The sequence below is a fragment of the Gossypium raimondii genome, chromosome 5, assembly GCF_025698545.1.
Source record: "Gossypium raimondii isolate GPD5lz chromosome 5, ASM2569854v1, whole genome shotgun sequence".
NCBI lineage: Eukaryota > Viridiplantae > Streptophyta > Magnoliopsida > Malvales > Malvaceae > Gossypium > Gossypium raimondii.
The window spans coordinates 17714635-17734395 of record NC_068569.1 but is presented as its reverse complement, the minus strand read 5'-3'; the positions used below and the strand labels follow the sequence as shown (position 1 = coordinate 17734395).

Genomic DNA, 19761 nt, shown 5'->3' with positions numbered 1-19761 from the left:
GTGGGTAATGAACTTGTACTTCAAAAAGAAATCTTGAAATATTTCCATAATAATCCGATGGAGGCATTCAAGTGCTCAAGTGACTGCCGGTAAATTAGTTGGTGTATTTTATTAAAAAAAGTTTGTAGAAGGTTGTGAGCCACTGAGAAAGAGAATGTATGGAGTGTTAAAGGTGCAAGACTGATAATACAACTAAGGTAGGTTTACTACAACTCTAACCTATTCCAACAAGGGCTTGGGTTGAGATTTGTATGGTTTTTTAGAAGGTATTCTTAATTCTAAAGGTAAAGACACATTTTTTATGGTAGCGATAAGCTAAGTATGTTACCCTTTCTTTGGTTTGGTTGTTGCACCAAAATCTTTTTCCCATTTTTTAAGGTTACATTGTTTGCTTGATAACATTGCCACAAACAAAGATAGAGTTTTTATAAGTTCCTTCTAAAATAACTTTTTAAAAGGCTAGGAACTTGCAGAACTTTCAATAGCTTATCATCCATAGACAACTGGTCAGATAGAGGCAGTTAAGTATTGTTTGGAGGGATATCTATGTTACATGATTTGTGAAAAGCCCAATGATTGGAGTTATTGGTTGGCTTTAGTTAAATGATATTACAACACTTCCTACCATTCATATGTTCACACTACTCTTTACCAGGGTCTTTATGGCTAAGCACCACTCATCCATTTACCTTATATGGTAGGATAGTTAGTTGTGGATTTAGTAGATAGAAGCATGCAACAGAGGGAAGTTGCTAACTAGACTTGATATTCCATTTGCAAAGAACTCAAGAAAATGAAAGTAATGATTGATAAGAAGAGAATTGAGAGAGAGTTTGAGGCAGGAAATCTGATTAATTTGAAATTATAACCATATAAGCAAAATTCAGTGAAACATGAATCTTCCAGAAGCTAATTGTTGAGTATTATGAACAATTCTATGTTGCACCTAAGATGGGAAAGGTGGCATATAAGTTGTTGCTACCACTTAGGTGAAAGGTAAACCTTACTTTACACATGTTGCACTTTAAGAAACAAGTGGGCAAAGCACTGATACAAGCAACCGTACATGTTTAGGGGGGGCAAATGGAACAATGGTGAAAAAATTTGACAAGATTTTGAATAAGAGAATTGTCAAAAAAGGTAATAGTGCGATCACACAAATGTTGGCGCAATGGACTAACACGTTTCTTGAGGATTCTACGTAAAAGACTTTGCATGAGCCTGAACAAAAATTTCCTCGAGTTCATCCTTGAGATGAAGGGAGTATTTGTTGCAGGAGTATTCTTCAATTCTTTGATTCTAATACTCATTACCTTGAATTGTTGTAACGGCGTTGCATAACTAGCCTATTATTTTATATGGTGTAAAGAATATTATATGAACTGTAATGTTATGTTTTATTGGAGTATTATTTTTTCCGCATGTTTTAGTCATTAATTAGCTATATGCTACTCGCAACCGGTAATTGTTACCCACTAACATGACTTATTTGTGGCAAAGAAAAGGAAAACTTGTCGCTTATTTTGAATAGGTCTTTTTACAAAAAAAAAATGTACTCATATTTCTAATTGCATATTTAAATTTGTACTAATTACTCTTTATTTTATGTCTAGCTATTTCAAGAGATATATTAAATAAGTGTTTTCTTTTCTAATCAAACGTAGCATTAACGTATAAGGGTGGATATTGTACCTAACCGAAGTTGCTGTAAGTGTTATTTCCTTTGTAATATAATAGACATTTCCAAATGAAATAGAGAGAAAACTAGATGGTAAGCTATCCAGATTTTTCTCCCTATCTGGTGTTTTTCGTGTTATTCTTTTCTCTAAAATTATAATTTTGGAAATTACTTGCATCATTTCCTCCTCCCAGAAGCCTATAAATTATGGCAACACCACCTAGGATAAGATATCATAAGACGTAATTTATAAAAGAAAAAGATGGGTAGAGAAAAATCAAGTAACCAAGCTTTAAGCAAAATGATGGCAGCTGAGCTAACCTCGTAGACGTTGGACGACAAAAGCCGCCCACATTCTCAGTTACACTTTAAGACAACAAACACAGATAAGGTAAGCTGCCCATGTTAAATACGTACCAAGGCGGCACAAAATGTTAAATCCCTTTCATATGAGTCGGCGGGTTTTCCCGTCACAATGAAACTCCATGTTTTTCTGCGCGCCAAATGTTTTATTCGCCATCACAAAACAAAAGAGAAAATCATCGTAGGCTACTCTGGCCCTGACATTTCCTTCTCTGGGCCAACACAAAGCCCTTTGCTCTTCATATGAATAAACAAAGCCCATTTCCTGGAAAAAGGCCACTCTTGTAATCTAGTGTTCGTAAGGGCTGCAATGCATTTAATAAGATTGACATGATACTCTATAAACAACCTGTTCGGCGTCAAACCCGCGTCTTAGTTGACTTCTTTTAAATTCTCCAATGTTCCACAAACATGATAATGATGATGTTGTTGTTTTGATTTTTTTTTTTTAAACAATGGGTTCTGTCTGTCTATCTGGATATTTGCAGAAAGCCTTCACCGCCATACCATTTTGTCTATTGTTTTTTTCTTTTTCTTTTTTCTTTTTGCTCCTTTGATATTAAGCAAAATGTCATTCTCACAAAACCAACATAATTCCAACACCTTTGCATGTAAGGAAAAGAAAAAATAAAAAAGCTGAAAGCTTTGTTGCTTCATTCTCTTTTAAGTTTCTATTTTTATTTTTAATCTGCAAATCTTAACCTTTAAGAAAAATTCAAAGATCATTGACTCCCTCGTGGAAGAAAGGAACAAGTAAAGAGAACTAATTTAAAATTCTAGCAAAATCAAATGACAGTTGGTAAGTGGTATTTCTAGAACTGTATATAAAAAGCCCCTCTCTTTACACTGTAACATTCACTTAAATTACTGCTTTAGCCAAATATTGACGGGCTATGGCGGATGGAAATGGTTCAACTTCAAGCATTGTTGAGAATTTTGGAGCTTTCTTCAATGGCTGGCTGGTCCGTCAAGAAAGATTCCTTGAACAACTGGTTCAAGCACTGAGATCCCAAGATGAAGAGGAAATTGAGCGGCGTGGGGATTTGATTCAAGAAGTGCTGTCCCACTACGACCAGTACTCAGCAGAGAAATTCAAGGCAGCGAGGGAACAAGTGCTCCTCTTCTACTCTCCCCCATGGTTAACATCTTTCGAGAAAGCTCAACTCTGGGTTGGTGGATTCAAGCCATTCATACTGTTCAAAATACTGACCAACTCAGTAACAGAGTTTACCCTAGAACAGGAACAAGCCATCGAGCGAGTTAAATGCGAGACAAGAAAGGAAGAACGAGAGTTGACGCAGGCATCGGCGGCGATTCAAGAGAGCTTGGCAGCCCTTCCGCTGCTGAACCTGGTTAGGCGTTGTGGGAGAGCGGTTGATGGCGAGGAATTGGAACTTGAGTCGGCAGTGAGGAAGCTGAAGGAGGATATGCTAAGGGCACTGGAGAGCGCCGATAAACTACGAGGATCGACTGTTAGGAAGTTGCTTCAGACACTGAGTCCAGTCCAGACAGTGAAGTTCCTAGCTGCCTCGGCCGAGTTTCAGCTTGCTGTAAGGAAATGGGGTTTGCAGAAAGACCAAGAGAGAGCAGCAACGTGATTGGGATGATAATAAAAGGCTGGGAATGTCCTGGAATTTTTTTTTCAATCATTTTATCAGTATAGTATTTCGTGCTATAGCAGAAATCGAGTCTGCCATCAATTACTTTTGTCAGTAGTACTTTTGTCAGTAATTGAAGTGATAAATGTTTAGTTGAATAAGTGTGATCAATTCTGGGATTTGCAAGTTTTGATTACTTTGTAATTTGATATTTGATGACAAGTATTTCTGCTTGTCTCAATTCATATCAACTTAGCCAACAATTTATTACAAACTTTCATAAAGGGAAACTGAAGCAAATGGTATGTTTCGAGAAGCTCTAGGCCCATGTCCTCGACAGTGATTCTAATGGGCTCGAAAGAAGCGTAAAAGGAGCTGTGGCCTATCTGCTAGTTGGTGGGTTAATCTCAGCTACGCACGGATCAAATTAATTTCAGCCCAAATATTTTGGGTTTCAAGATTTAAGCCCGGATGGATCTCCTAATCTTATTTATTCTTTTCTTCAAGAGTTTAAAATCAAAATTACAAATTAAATAAATTATACGGATTGAAAATTAAAATATATAAGAACATGATCCCACATACCAAAACCTAAATTTTACAATAATTTATACATATGATAAAACTCCAATCTTTACTAATCCAGTTAAAATTTCAGTGGCAAGTTTGATCCTTGTTAATCTTTAGGAAGAAGAAAAACTCACAGAAGATAATTTCAAAAGTGATCATAATTATACGAGTAGGTAGTTCTATTAACTGAAGCACCCAAAAGTTCATAGATTTCTGCTTACTTGTAGGGGGATCATGGTCCCAATTTTGAAATTAGAATAATGGGTCAGAGAGATTCATGATTTTAGAATTGAATTTAAGATCAATATTAAGGTTTGATGAGTTTAAACATCCATATGAGATTTTAAAATTTTCAATCTAAATTTTTTATAATTTTAAAAAAAATTAAATTTTGCATGCCATAATCTGATTTAATTCATTGGGTTGTATAGTAATAACATAATTTGAAATTATATTTTTATGGTTTTATCACACTAAAGTGCATCTTCATAAATTCCAACCTAAAATATCATACAACTTGACATAAACTGAATTTTGATTAAATAGCATTTTAACTTTAACATAATGGAAAAAAATTAACATATTTCTTATTTATATGTTTGCAGGGTCTTACCTAGAGAACAATCACAAGCATAAATTGTGATTAAAGTTCAATTCACTAGTCAAGTTGCAACTAGATCACTTTCTCTCAAAGTCCCCCCCCCCCACGAAAAGCTAGATGTAAACTGATAAGCACAATTTTGTTTACTCACAATTTCTCTCATTGAAACAGTTATTAATTAAACAGATAAAGTGTTCTCTAATTCATACATCTTAACATAAATAAGTCATTCATTGTACATAAAAAAAAAAAAGACTTGTTCAATTACAATCAATATCAATCACTACTTCCACTAAAATAGTCACTTAAAAAAGTTTTCTATAAATTGTATATTCGTCAGAGATCTTGTTATCAAACTCACTGAAAGCCATATATTATGTTTAAGGTAATTTCAATTGTATCGAAAGATTGAACAAAATCATTGCTTGGCTTGATTTTTGCACATAAAGATAAAAGATTAAACATCCAACATATTTGGTCAAAAACATGTCAATCAAATAATGCAAGTTATAATGTTCTGCCAACTGTTGTTGAAGTTGACGATTATAACTAGTACTAACATAGTTCCTTCTATCCAACTATATGTTTGAATATTGATGGATGGTAAAATTTGATGAATTTCAAATTGATTTACTCCGAATGAAGGGAAAAAAATTTGAATAATAGAGACATTTTTTTGAATGAGAGATACAGAGCAATTATGATATTTGCTTACCTCGTCCTATTCTAATATTTTGAAATCACCATTTTTCTTTATATATTCAACTTAAAAATGCAATATGACATTATACAATAAATTTGTAAATATTTAATGGATGCATGTAGAAATTATTATAAATAACTAATGAGAGGAGAGAGATTGGGATGGGAGGATTACTTTGTAGTTTGCAGGTCATTTTCAAAAACATGTTGAAAGATTGAATGTTGACGAAGCAGTAGTGGACTATAAGACTATGAATGGAATAGTTAAGCCTAGATAGTGACAATTATTACGATACATTTATTGTAACAAGTTGTACCTTTACACCATTTTCTTGGTCAAATCTAACATAATCGATGTACAAATTTCTTCATTATGTATTCTAATAAAATGGATCTAACCCATAGATAATGATGTTTTAAGAGATAAGATCACTAAAATTAAAGGGTGAAGAATGTTGGATTAATAATAATTCATAAATGACTATATCAACCAAACTTCAACCTTCAAAATTATCATGATTAATATTTTATTTTGTGAGGCACGCAACTAGATTTTGAGATATAATCACTATCTGGATAGTTATATTCTTTTCGAGGCAGAATTATGGGGTATACTGAATGGGATCCTCATTCTGTTAAATAGAAGTTACAAACGGGCCACAATTCAGATAGATAATTCAAATGTGACTAAAGCCTTGATTAATAAGGGTTGGAAGATTCAGGTATCACAGTACTTAAACGAGCTCAAAAGATTATGCGTTCTGAAGGACAGTGGCAGGTCAGATATGTGCTCAGAGAGAGAAATTTAATTGCGGACCTTTTGGCTAAGCTCTGTCGAGCTTGGAAGTCAAGCTTACAAATTTTCGATGTGCCACCTAATGAGGTATTGGGAGTTCTTCAACAAGATAAATCTTGTGGTACTTTTGAATAAATCTTGTGGTACTTTTGAATAATTGATTAAAGCAGCTTTAAATAAATGCTAAAGGAAGGGGGGGGGATAGGGCAAAGTAAAAGTGAAAGTTGGGAAAGTTTCTTATCCAAAAAATACAAAGAAAAAGGAAGTTGGGAAAGTGGAGGGATGAATGGGGTGGTCAAAGTTGTAAAAATCAAGTGGGTTGGTGAGTAGGAAAAATAATTTGATAAACAAATAAGATCTAAGCAACAAGTGATGGGTTATAACTTTATGACACAACATGCACTTCAATTATTGTCTATATTTTATAATTTTATACACACACATACATGGTATCAATAATAAATGGACCCATGAATCATTTCACAATCAATAAGGCATTAGCCAGGTCGACTCCACCTATTTCTTTTGTTTTCTTCTTCCATTATAAATCTTGTTTTAGATTAAATATGTGCTTTAAGTGAATTTATTCTTTTTTTATTATAATTTAATTATTTTTATTTTTATCTTTTATTTGTATTTTTACTTTATAAGATTTTTTTAGTTAATTTTGTCAAAAAATTGATATGTTTTTTTTTAAACATTAATTTCATATTAGTTCTTATTATATCTATTTTTTTAATACAATGCTTAGAACTATTCATAGCCCTTCCCCAACGGCCAACCCTTAAATGAAAGGATAATGTGATTCAATACACTCTAATTCATATCCTTTTACACTGGCAACAATACTGACACAAATCGAATTAAGACTCAATCGACTTGATTTTTTTTTAACATGTAATAGATTGGTATATGCACTTAGACTTTTTTTTGTACGACTGCATAATTCTTTTTTCTTTTTTACACATCTAAATAAATTAAAAAGAGGTGAGAAAAAAATGTGCATTATTATCAGAATTAGACCGGATTAGTTGGTTGAATTAAAAATTGGTAGTTCAACATGTTCAATTGATACTATAAAATAAGGCAAAAATATTAAATATCTTTAACCGAATTTAAGTTGGTTTAAATATCGATTTGGTTTTATAATTTATAAAATAAACATTTATATTTCTATCTATGTTTTCTATTTTTATGATTTTTTAAAATTTTATTTTATATGGTTGAACCGATTGAACTCAAAACTAAAATCACTACCTAATTTTTACAACATTGAGAGAAGATATATGTTTAACAACATAAAAGAATTAGAAAAGGGTATGTGCCACATCATTACATTTTAAAAACAAATAAGGTCAAATTATTTGACAAAATTGTCATGAAAAAACGATCAAATTATTTGACAAAATTGTCATGAAAAACGATCTCATGATTAAAAATACATATTTTAAAAATAGAGTAAATAATAATAATAATAATAATAAAAGAAAACACATAGCACAAAAACCTTTAATCAATTTTTTTATATATTTAAATATTATTTGATATCAAATATCATATTAAATTTTATTTTATATATTCCATTATTATTATTAAAATTTGATCATAAAGGCATATGAAAAAGTGATGGGAGTGGATTATGATTCCGATCTAAGAGATGGGGGACAGGTGAACGTGCGAAAAAGGAATCCAAAATTTGGATCCACACCTCTCACTTTTGAGTTGTGATCATTGTTGATGTGTGTCTGTACATGCTTCATTTTCAGAATGATCATCTTGGATTTTTGTGCTTTTTCCTTATTTAATTCCAACTCTTAATCAAAGGCAATCCAAAAGAAGAAAAAAGAAGGTTTGATCTTTCAAGCTTTGTTGCTATGTTTTGAGCTTGATTAAAGACTAGAATCTCTTCAATTAAATATTAGTAGGTTGGATTTTTCCTTTTTTTTTTTTTTGTTCATATAGAGATTGAATGATTGTCTGCATCATTTAACAGTCCCAGTTTTCAAGTGAGATAGTTTTTCTTTTTGTTTTTAATTTTGGTATCCGAAAGCCACAAAAGTTTAATTAAATATGGAGAAAAATATATCTGTATCATTATTTTCTACTTAAAATATATCAAAATTTTATCACTCAATTCAACGAATATTATAATTATTTTTCTGTTAAATAATGATGTGGAAGGTTAATTTAAATGATTAATTATTAATTTGTCCCTAAATTATAACTAAAATATTATTTTAATTTTTAAAAGTATTTCTTAATAATAATTATAAAAATTAAAATAATATAAAATACTTAAAATATTGAAATATTAAAATTATGTTAAAATATTTTAAAAATAAAATTATAAATAAAAATTTTCTAAAATTTCAAAATGTAAATGTAAAAATTCTAAAATATTTTTAAGAAAATATTAAAAAATTCATCAAACTTTTGAATCGAAACTCAAAACCACTCTTTTACAAGATTTTCTTCCTTATTTTACAAAACCCAGAAAAATCAAAATGATTTCTCTTACTTGATTGAAGCCAAAAAAAAAATTTGATTGAAGCAAAAAAACAGATCGACTAAAAGTTTTGTTTAGTCACTTTCAAATTTTTCATGCTTTCAACTAAAAGGTACAAAAAATATTATTTAACGTTTACTATTTTCTACTTTAGTGAATACTCCCTTTCGTATCTCTTAAACTTCCGTATTTCCTGATGGTGTGTAATCATCATTATAAAATTTTGATTACTCATTTTCGTATCCTCTTAGCTATTACAAATTTTCTCATTTGAAGATCTTATTGTTTAATACCCTAAGAAGGTTTAATCTTTAAGTCATTACAAACATTTCACATCAGCATTTAATGGATGGACTAATTTGCACGTTTGGAAATGTATAATGATTAATTTCCCTAACTACAGAGGCTTTCCTAATAAAAGGAAAAAGAAAAATTGAAAGAATGAAAAGAAAATCATTTTGAATGTGTTTATTAGGATTGAAAATGAGAGGAAAATAAAACAAATATCGTTATTTATTATGTTAATACATAAAAATAAATAATTTCAAATTTAAATAATAAGAAATGGAAAAAATGATAAAATTGTAAGTAGAGTTAAAAGAAATTTTCATGTGTCCCACTTCTTTTAATATTTTATCATACTCTAACCTTTTATATTCTTTCAATATTTTCATCCTTTTACCGAACATATCGATAGAAAGAAAAATGGCGCACATCTCTTTATCTTCCTATTTTTCTGTTCTTTCATCAAGTAAAACATAAAAATAGCCGACAATGAAATTAAAACATATATTCCAAGATGAGACAGAAAAAGAAGGAGGAATAAACAAGGTGCATAATTTAATAAAAAGATGGTAATTTAGAATAAGATTCATAATTAAACAAAAATATTGAAGTAGCCAATAACATGGGTTGGCAAAAAGTCCTTCACTCGACTGATGAAAGCAGCACCATAACAAAAAGTAGACAAAAGCTAGAAAGAGAGCATTTGATGTATCCATTATTTTGAAAGATGTGGCTAATTGCTTCGTGCCTGACCCACACACCATCAAATTTCAATGCGATTCGCAAGAAAATGCAACTTGGATTGCTCTTCTTTGCTACTTTTTTTCTCCATTCCCATTGCCAGCGGTGACTTTTGAGTATAATTTTAGAATTTTTTTTATTTATGTTCGAATTTTGGTGGAATATTGAGGTTGAATAGTTTTTTTTTTTTTTTTTATAAATATTTTTAAGATAGATAGCAACATTCAAAGATCTAAGTGTGGAAAACATAGAGTTTGATGGATCACGTTCGAACAACATCAAACTTGGGGTAGCAATTCAAGTACCATATCTGGAACTGGAAAAATATGCGTCTCCAACTAATAGATGATTTTTTTTCATAAAAAATATAAAATTATAATACACTCATGATAAGAATAAAAAATATATATAATATGTTTTTTTTTTTTACTCGTGCATTGTATAGGATTATTGCATGTATACAATAAAATTGTATAGGATTATTGCATGTATACAAAATTTTAAATATTGCACATTTTATATATGTTAAAGAAGTATTATAATTTTTTAAAAAATTGAAATCTATAAATATAAACAAAATTTATTTTTAACTTTTTTTATTTTAAGTAGTTTTATCAAATTTATTTTAATTTTGGTATACACAGTTACACATTGAATACTTTTTAAATGTAAAAGTTAAAAAGTGTAAATTGAATAACTTTCACATAATATATTAATAAAAAATCTTAAAAACAAAAAATCAATTAAAAATTGGGACTCATATCATACTTATAGTCAAAATGTTTACTAGTCAATCATAAAATGTGTCACTTACCCTAATATGAAATACTCCATATCAAGGGCAAAGGTAGAAAAAATTTTAGAGGAGCCAAAATTAAATTTTAATTTTTACGATAGCAAAATGCAATTTCACTATTTGAATAGCCTATATCTTTATAACTTTTAAAGGATTAAATCAAATTTTATCATTTTAGGAGGCCAAAATACAATTTTACCTTTATCAATTTAAAATTTTAAAAGAAATTTAAAAACCTAGATGAAAATTTTTCTAGTTTTTTTTGGGGGGATGGGACGGGGTCATTATCAACCCTCTTAACTACGCCCCTGATTCACATAGGAAAACAATCATAAATGTGTGTATACCTCGTATATAATATATTAGTTTATATACCATTGTATTGTATGAATTGATTGTATTGATTAATTAAAATATATTAATTTATTTTTATAAATAAAAAAATGCAATTTAAAAAAAAATCAATCAACAACTATTACAATACGACTATTGTTAACAAATTTAATTTACATAAAAAAATTTATATACAACTAATGGGAAACACACTATTATTAAACTCAATTTACTAATATCTCAACCAATTAATGGTAACACTTGACATGAGGAGAACTAATTTAGAACTAAAATTTACATAAAATAATTTAAATCATTTTAAGTTTAAATAAAATATGTTGGGGATCGACCTGATTAAGCAACGAATAAGTAAAAAAATAGCGAAAGAAATTGAGAAATTAAACACAAATTTAACGTGAAAAAACCCTTCAAAGAGGATAAAAAATCACGAGCAAAAATAATTTTACTATAATGACAAAAGAACGAATAGTACAAAAGATGAAGATAAAAAACTAAAGCCCGAAACCAAAAAACAAAGAATCCTCAAAGCGTAAATATAAAATTCTCTAAAAGTGTTATGAGTTCTAATATTTAATAGGTGTATTTTCTAATATTGTAAAAGAGCCTATTTATAGGCTAAATTCGTAGGTCAAATAATAATAAAATAATCTAAACTAATCAGAGTTCGACTGAAACAAATAAACAAAGTTTAACTGAGAGAATATCTCTCAAATTTAATTGAAATATGAGGCATACTCAACAAATCTCCACATTGACTCGTATTTCCACAATGCCATATTTGCCAAAGCCCGCCATGGGCTTATCTTGAACTATGCAGAGAATTAACTGAGTCGAATTTGTGCTTAAAAGCTGGAAGACTTCTAGCCTTCGACTTGTGCACTGCCAAATCAAAACTAACCCAGGTCTGATTTTCACAAACACAGTGCCCTAACTTTTCAAAACCTGCATCCAAAAGAGAACCTCTCTTCAACGAAACGGTCATGCATTTTTCCCTCCTATGACCAAGTTGTCTCTGCTCCAAACGAGTTGACTTCGACACTGTAACGGGCGAGGGACGTCCGGTTTCATCAGTCACTGTAGAACCTTCCAGAATATAAAGACTGTCGGTCTTTTTACCTTTTAACAAAATAAGATCCCATGAGACACCTTAATGCCACTCGACTCGATGTTGATTGTGAAACCTTTCGAGTCTAAAATACTTAAGAAAATGAGATTATTTCGTAAACCAAATACATACCTGACGTTTGAGAGTGTCCTAATCGTCCCATCGTGCATCCTAATTTTAACAGTACTAATACCGATTACCTTACTGGATGAATCATTTCTCATGCGCACAACTCCACCTTCAACCGAACTGTATAGAGAGAACCATTATCTGTTGGGACACATGTGGAAAGAACATTCCGTGTAATGGCCTGAATTTTCAGTGGTGTCAGAATGATGATTCGGGATCACTAAATCTGACAAATGAGTAGAAAATATTATTAATTTAGTGGGAATAAGTAAATGAGAAGTTAGGAAAATTTTTGAAATAGTGAATAGTGTACTAGGAATAAATATTGAAATAATTAAAATAAAAAACGAGGTATCGAGACCTCAAAGATTTTAAACCGAGCCATAAGTATTTTTAGAAATATTCATAGAGTGTCATTGAGTTGGTATTAAAGTTTCGTTAGAAAATTTTAACGTTTGGATAGTTAATTAACTAAAAAGGACTAAATTAGAAACAGTGTAAAATGTGTTAAATTGTGATTAAATAGCTTAGGTGACTAATAAGGAGGGATTTAAAAGGGAATTAGGCCTAAAGTTTGTGGGCTGGACGGTTGGGCAAGAAAAATCAGCAGAAAGTAAGGGGAAATAAGGGCAAAATTGGAAATTTTACAAATTAAATATATAAAAATATGAGAAACCAGCTTGTTTCAGACTTCCTATGGCATTTTTGCTGATAATTTTTGAAGAGATCTCTAGATTTTTCACTTTTATCTTTGTTTTATATTTAATTTCATCATTCATAATAAAGCTGTCCACTTGCGCAGTAGTCACTAAAATAATTATAATTCAAGCTACAAAACTCAAAATTTAGATCCGTAAATTTTCCCTAAAACTAGACTCATATATCTATTCACCATAAATTTTTCAGAATTTTTGGTTTAGCCAATCAGTACAGTTTATTAGTTGAAGTCTCCCCTGTTTCTCTGAACGACTATCCTGACCACTCATCACTAAAATTTAATTATCTCTTATTACAGACTTAATATGGTGCTTAAACTTATTTCTACTGAAAATAGACTCATTAATAAATATATAAATATAAATTATAACTCATAATTCCTTCTGTAAAATTTTTAATGAATTTCTAAACTCAGAACAGGGGACTTCAAAAACATTCTTGCCCTGTTTCACTAAAATTCAAATATCTAAAAGTATATAATTCTTTTGCTTACTCCACTTCTTTTATGTGAAAGTAAACTCTTTCAGCTTTAATTCCATATCTCACTCAACTTCTAATTCTATTTCCACTATTTTTGGTGATTTTTCAAATTTACATCAATGCTGCTGTCCAAGAACTGCTCCATTGCAATTTTTTTTTTAAAAAAATTCAATATAACCCCTTTATAATTGTCTAACCTTCCCTGCAAATTTTAAATCATAACCAATTCCAGTATTTCATCTACTTCATTTAAATACTAATGAAGTTCAACCAATCAACCATTTCAAACTAAAACATGTATATATTTCGATGTCTAACATAACCATAACATTCAAATTTACTTTGCATACTTAGTCATTCATTCTATTACTTTTTACTTCAATTTCCTATACATGCCATATAAATCCAAAAAGTTGCTTAACATAATCTACCGGAGTATATCTGGATAGTGTGATTCTTGATGTAGATCCGATCCTCCGAATGTATAAGTACGTTAATCTACAAAAACAATAAACATACACATGTAAGCTTATAGAAAAGCTTAGTAAGTTCATAGGCATAAAACATAAATCTTACCAAACACTTGTACACTTATACAATATACACCATTACTAAATTTACCTGTCAACCACAATCTTTGGTGAGTTCCTTGGTATAAACTCACTACTACTTATTCTTTTACCATAATTCCTTTGTGCCCATTCGTCACTTACCATCCTTGATCAAAATTAAGGAACGGTCACGGAAAATTGAGTACTTCACTTTCACTTTGCCATAGTATAACTATGGTCTTACGTATGATCACTTATCATTTGTCCCTGATCAGATAAGTGTAGCTAAACTACCATTTATCACTTTGTCACTTGATCAGATAAGTATAGCACTTATCACTTTTTCACTTGATCAGATAAGTATAACACTTATCACTTTTTCACTTGATCAGATAAGTGTAGCTAAAGCTACCACTTATCATTTTGTCTCTTGATCAGATAAGTGTAGCACTTATCACTTTTTCACTTGATCAGATAAGTGTAGCTAAAGCTACCACTTATCGCTTTATCTCTTGATCAGAAGTACTCAAATCCGGTGTTCCGCTTAATTTGATCATTTATTCGATTTTTGCATTTTATTTTACTCTCTTTTCAACACTAAATACATTTCATCATACATTATATAATTCATGAAATTAACATTTAATCATTAAATTTCAGCCATATGAACTTACCTGGGTCGATTTGTTGAATTTGTAAAAGTTCAGGGACTAATCAACTACTTTTTCTTTTCCTCGGCTTGCTTCGGGTTCTCGATATAAAATACAACTTATACAATATACACCATTACTAAATTTACCTGTCAACCACAATCTTTGGTGAGTTCCTTGATATAAACTCACTACTACTTATTCTTTTACCATAATTCCTTTGTGCCCATTCGTCACTTACCATCCTTGATCAAAATTAAGGAACGGTCACGGAAAATTGAGTACTTCACTTTCACTTTGCCATAGTATAACTATGGTTTTACGTATGATCACTTATCATTTGTCCCTGATCAGATAAGTGTAGCTAAACTACCATTTATCACTTTGTCACTTGATCAGATAAGTATAGCACTTATCACTTTTTCACTTGATCAGATAAGTATAACACTTATCACTTTTTCACTTGATCAGATAAGTGTAGCTAAAGCTACCACTTATCACTTTGTCTCTTGATCAGATAAGTGTAGCACTTATCACTTTTTCACTTGATCAGATAAGTGTAGCTAAAGCTACCACTTATCGCTTTATCTCTTGATCAGAAGTACTCAAATTCAGTGTTCCGCTTAATTTGATCATTTATTCGATTTTCGCATTTTATTTTACTCTCTTTTCAACACTAAATATATTTCATCATACATTATATAATTCATGAAATTAACATTTAATCATTAAATTTCAGCCATATGAACTTACCTGGGTCGATTTGTTGAATTTGTAAAAGTTCAGGGACTAATCAACTACTTTTTCTTTTCCTCGGCTTGCTTCGGGTTCTCGATATAAAATACAAATTTATTCATTCATCAGCATATAATTCTATTCTAATTCATTTCACAATTTATGCCCTTAAATTTTCGAAATTACACTTTTACCCCAAACTTTACAGTTTTTACAATTTAGTCCCTACTCAATTAACCCCTCAATTGATCTATTTTTTCTCAATTAACACCTTTTCCAACTATTTTAGACTACTACATAGCCTTTCATAATCAAAACCGCAACACCAAACCCTAACTCCAAACTTTTTCACAATTAGGTCCCTAAAATCAATTTCTACCAAAATTTCTTAATAAAATCATCATATAATAAAATTAAAGCTTTAATTATATGATAATTCATCATAAAATTCCATAACTCACTCATGGTAACTTTCAAAATCATTCATAGAATCAAAACTAATGAATTCAATAGTTGGACCTAGTTGTAAAAGTCACAAAACATGAAAAATTACAAAGAAAAAGCAAGAATTGAGCTTACATGATATAAAAATATGAGAAACCAGCTTGTTTCAGACTTCCTATGGCATTTTTTCTGATAATTTTTGAAGAGATCTCTAGATTTTTCACTTTTATCTTTGTTTTATATATTTAATTTGTAAAATTTCCAATTTTGCCCTTATTTCCCCTTACTTTCTGCTGATTTTTCTTGCCCAACCGTCCAGCCCACAAACTTTAGGCCTAATTGCCTTTTAAATCCCTCCTTATTAGTCACCTAAGCTATTTAATCACAATTTAACACATTTTACACTATTTCCAATTTAGTCTTTTTTAGTTAATTAACTATCCAAACGTTAAAATTTTCTAGCGAAACTTTAATACCAACTCAATGACACTCTATGAATATTTCTAAAAATACTTACGGCTCGGTTTAAAATCTTTGAGGTCTCGATACCTCGTTTTTTATTTTAATTATTTCAATATTTATTCCTAGTACACTATTCACTATTTCAAAAATTTTCCTAACTTCTCATTTACTTATTCTCACTAAATTAATAATATTTTCTACTCATTTGTCAGATTTAGTGATCTCGAATCATCATTCTGACACCACTGAAAATTCAGGCCATTACAACTCTCCCCCCTTTTTTAAGAAATTTCGTCCCCGAAATTTCGTACCTGTAAATAAATTCGGATACTGAAATCTCATCAATTCCTCCATCTCCCAGGTTGCCTCCTTAGATCCATGTCGATTCCATAATACCTTAACTAGTGGTACACGTTTATTCCTCAATTCTTTAACCTCCCGAGCTAAAATTTTCACCAGTTCCTCTGAATAAGTCATGTCAGGTTGGAGCTCTATTTCTGTATGAGGAATTACATGTGATGGATCTGATCTGTACCGTCTCAACATAGACACATGAAATACATTATGAATCTTTTCAAGTTCCGGGGGCAAAGCCAATCTATAGGCTACCGGACTGATTCTTTCAATGATTTCATACGGTCTGATAAATCGTGGGCTGAGTTTTCCCTTTTTGCCGAACCGCAAAACTTTCTTCCACGGTGACACTTTCAAAAATACACGATCACCCACATTAAACTCTATATCCCTTCTCTTCAAATCTGCATATGATTTTTGCCGATCGAAGGCAGCTTTTAAACAATCTCGAATAATACGAACTTTTTCTTCAGTTTCCCGAATCAGGTCCACTCCCACTAATTTCGATTCACTTAATTCAGACCAATATAATGGAGTTCTACATTTTCTTCCATACAGAGCTTCAAATGGTGCCATTTTAATACTAGTTTGATAACTATTATTATAAGCAAATTCGACTAAAGGTAAATACCTTTCCCAGCTACCGCCGAACTCAAGTACACAACACCTTAACATATCTTCTAGGATCTGAATCACTCGCTCTGACTGCCCGTCTGTCTGGGGATGAAAAGCTGTGCTAAAATTTAATTTGGTGTCCAAAGCTTCCTGTAATTTACTCCAAAATCTCGAGGTAAATCTCGGATCTCGATCCGAAATAATAGATATCGAGACCCATGTAACCTCACTATCTCGACACATATAACTCCGCTTAACTTTTCAAGTCGATAATCGCTTCGACGGAATAAAATGTGCCGACTTAGTTAACCGATCAACAATCACCCATATCGAATCTTTCTTCTTCGGAGTTACTGGTAATCCAGATACAAAATCCATTGTGACATGTTCCCATTTCCACTCTGGAATCATAATGGGTCAGAACAACCTCGTCGCACTTGATGCTCACTTTCACCGTTGACAAATCAAACATCTTGCTACATACTCACAGATTTCCGCTTCATTCCGTGCCACCAATACATTTTCTTCAAATCACAATACATTTTGTACTACCCGGTGAATAGAACACATACTATCGTGAGCCTCTGATAAAATATCATTTTTCAAGTCTAAGTTATTCGGAACACATATTCTATTACGATAATATAACATACCATTTTCATCAATGGAGTATTCTGAACTTAACTTATCTTGAACCATCTGTCGTTTTATCATCAATTTTGGGTCATCATCCTGTAACTCCCGAATCCGTTGAAAGAACACAGGTTTAGCCTTTAATTCTGCTAGTACAGAACCATCCTCATTAATAGATAAATGAGCATTCAATGCCCGTAGTGCAAATAATGATGATTTCCGACTAAGTGCATCTGCTACGACATTTGCTTTTCCTTGGGTGATAGTCAATAACAAGATCATAATCTTTCAGCAACTCTAACCATCGTCTCTGTCTTAAATTTAACTCTTTCTGAGTCATTAAATACTTCAAGCTTTTATGATCAGTATACACATAACATTTCTCACCATATAAGTAGTGTCTCCATATCTTTAAAGCAAACACGATCGCTGCCAATTCCAAATCATGTATAGGATAATTTTTCTCGTGCGGTTTCAATTGCCGAGAAGCATATGCCACCACTTTGCCTGACTGCATAAGTACACAGCCCAACCCATTCAGAGACGCATCACTATATACTACAAACGGTACACCCGATTCTGGTTGAGTCAACACTTGAGCCTCTGTCAACATCTTTTTCAACTGATCGAAACTCCGCTGACATTCATCTAACCACATAAATTCAACATTCTTTTGTAGTAATCGAGTCAACGGTAAGGTAATTATTGAAAAATCTTTGACAAATCGGCGATAATAACCTGCCAATCCTAGAAAACTCCGCACTTCAGTAACATTCTTCGAAACTTTCCAATTTACCACTGCCGCTACCTTACTTTGATCCACTCTTATTCCATCAGCTGATACAATATGACCCAAAAACGCAACTTCATGGAGCCAAAATTCACATTTGCTGAATTTGGCATACAACTGTTTCTCCCGCAAAGTCTGTAGTACAATCCTTAGATGTTGTACATGTTCGGACTCTGTCTTTGAATAAATCAATATATCATTAATGAACACAACCATAAATCTATCCAAATATGACTGAAAAATTCTATTCATCAAATCCATAAAAGCAGCAGGGGCATTGGTTAAACCAAATGGCATCACCAAAAATTCATAATGACCATATCGAGTTCGAAAGGCAGTTTTCGGCACATCACACTCTTTAACTTTCAACTGATAATACCCGGATCGAAGATCTATCTTAGAAAATACTGCAGCACATTTCAATTGATCAAACAGATCATCAATACGAGGCAAAGGATATTTATTCTTTACCGTTACCTTGTTCAGTTGCCTGTAATCTATACACAGTCTTAAAGAACTGTCTTTCTTTTTCTCAAACAAGACAGGTGCACCCCAAGGCGACATACTCGGTCTGATGAACCCTTTATCTAATAACTCCTGCAATTGCGTCTTCAATTCTTTTAACTCGGTTGGAGCCATTCTGTACGGTGTCATTGATATAGGAGTTGTTCCGGGGATCACATCAATTACAAATTCAACTTCTCTATCAGGTGGTAGACCGGGTAACTCTTCAGGGAACACATTAGGAAATTCATTCACCACTAGCACTTGTTCGAGCTTTAATTCAGAACCCCGAGTATCTAGGATATAGGCCAAGAATGCTTCATTACCTTTGCGTAATAATCTCTGAGCAGAGATAGCTGAAATAATTCTGACTGTATCACCCATATTTTCTGACCCAACTGAAATTACATCTCCTGTTTGACATTTCAAACTGATTTGCTTATCACGACAATTCACTACCGCATCATGTCTCATTAACCAGTCTATCCCCAGAATAATGTCAAATTCACGGAAGGGTAACAACATCAAATTAGCGGGAAATTCATAGCCTTCCACTTTCAGTGGACAATTACGACATATCAAATTAACCATAACACTATGAC

At 31.7% G+C, this 19761-nt stretch overlaps 1 protein-coding gene across 1 annotated transcript; it reads left to right on the top strand.

Moving 5' to 3' along the window:
• The first annotated feature begins 2534 nt into the window (after positions 1 to 2534).
• LOC105771289 (protein ZW2) lies at positions 2535 to 4097 on the top strand. Its single transcript, XM_012592712.2, has one exon. It carries the CDS (start codon positions 2935 to 2937, stop codon positions 3637 to 3639), a length of 705 nt encoding a protein of 234 aa, XP_012448166.1. The 5' UTR covers positions 2535 to 2934; the 3' UTR covers positions 3640 to 4097.
• Positions 4098 to 19761: the final 15664 nt, after the last annotated feature.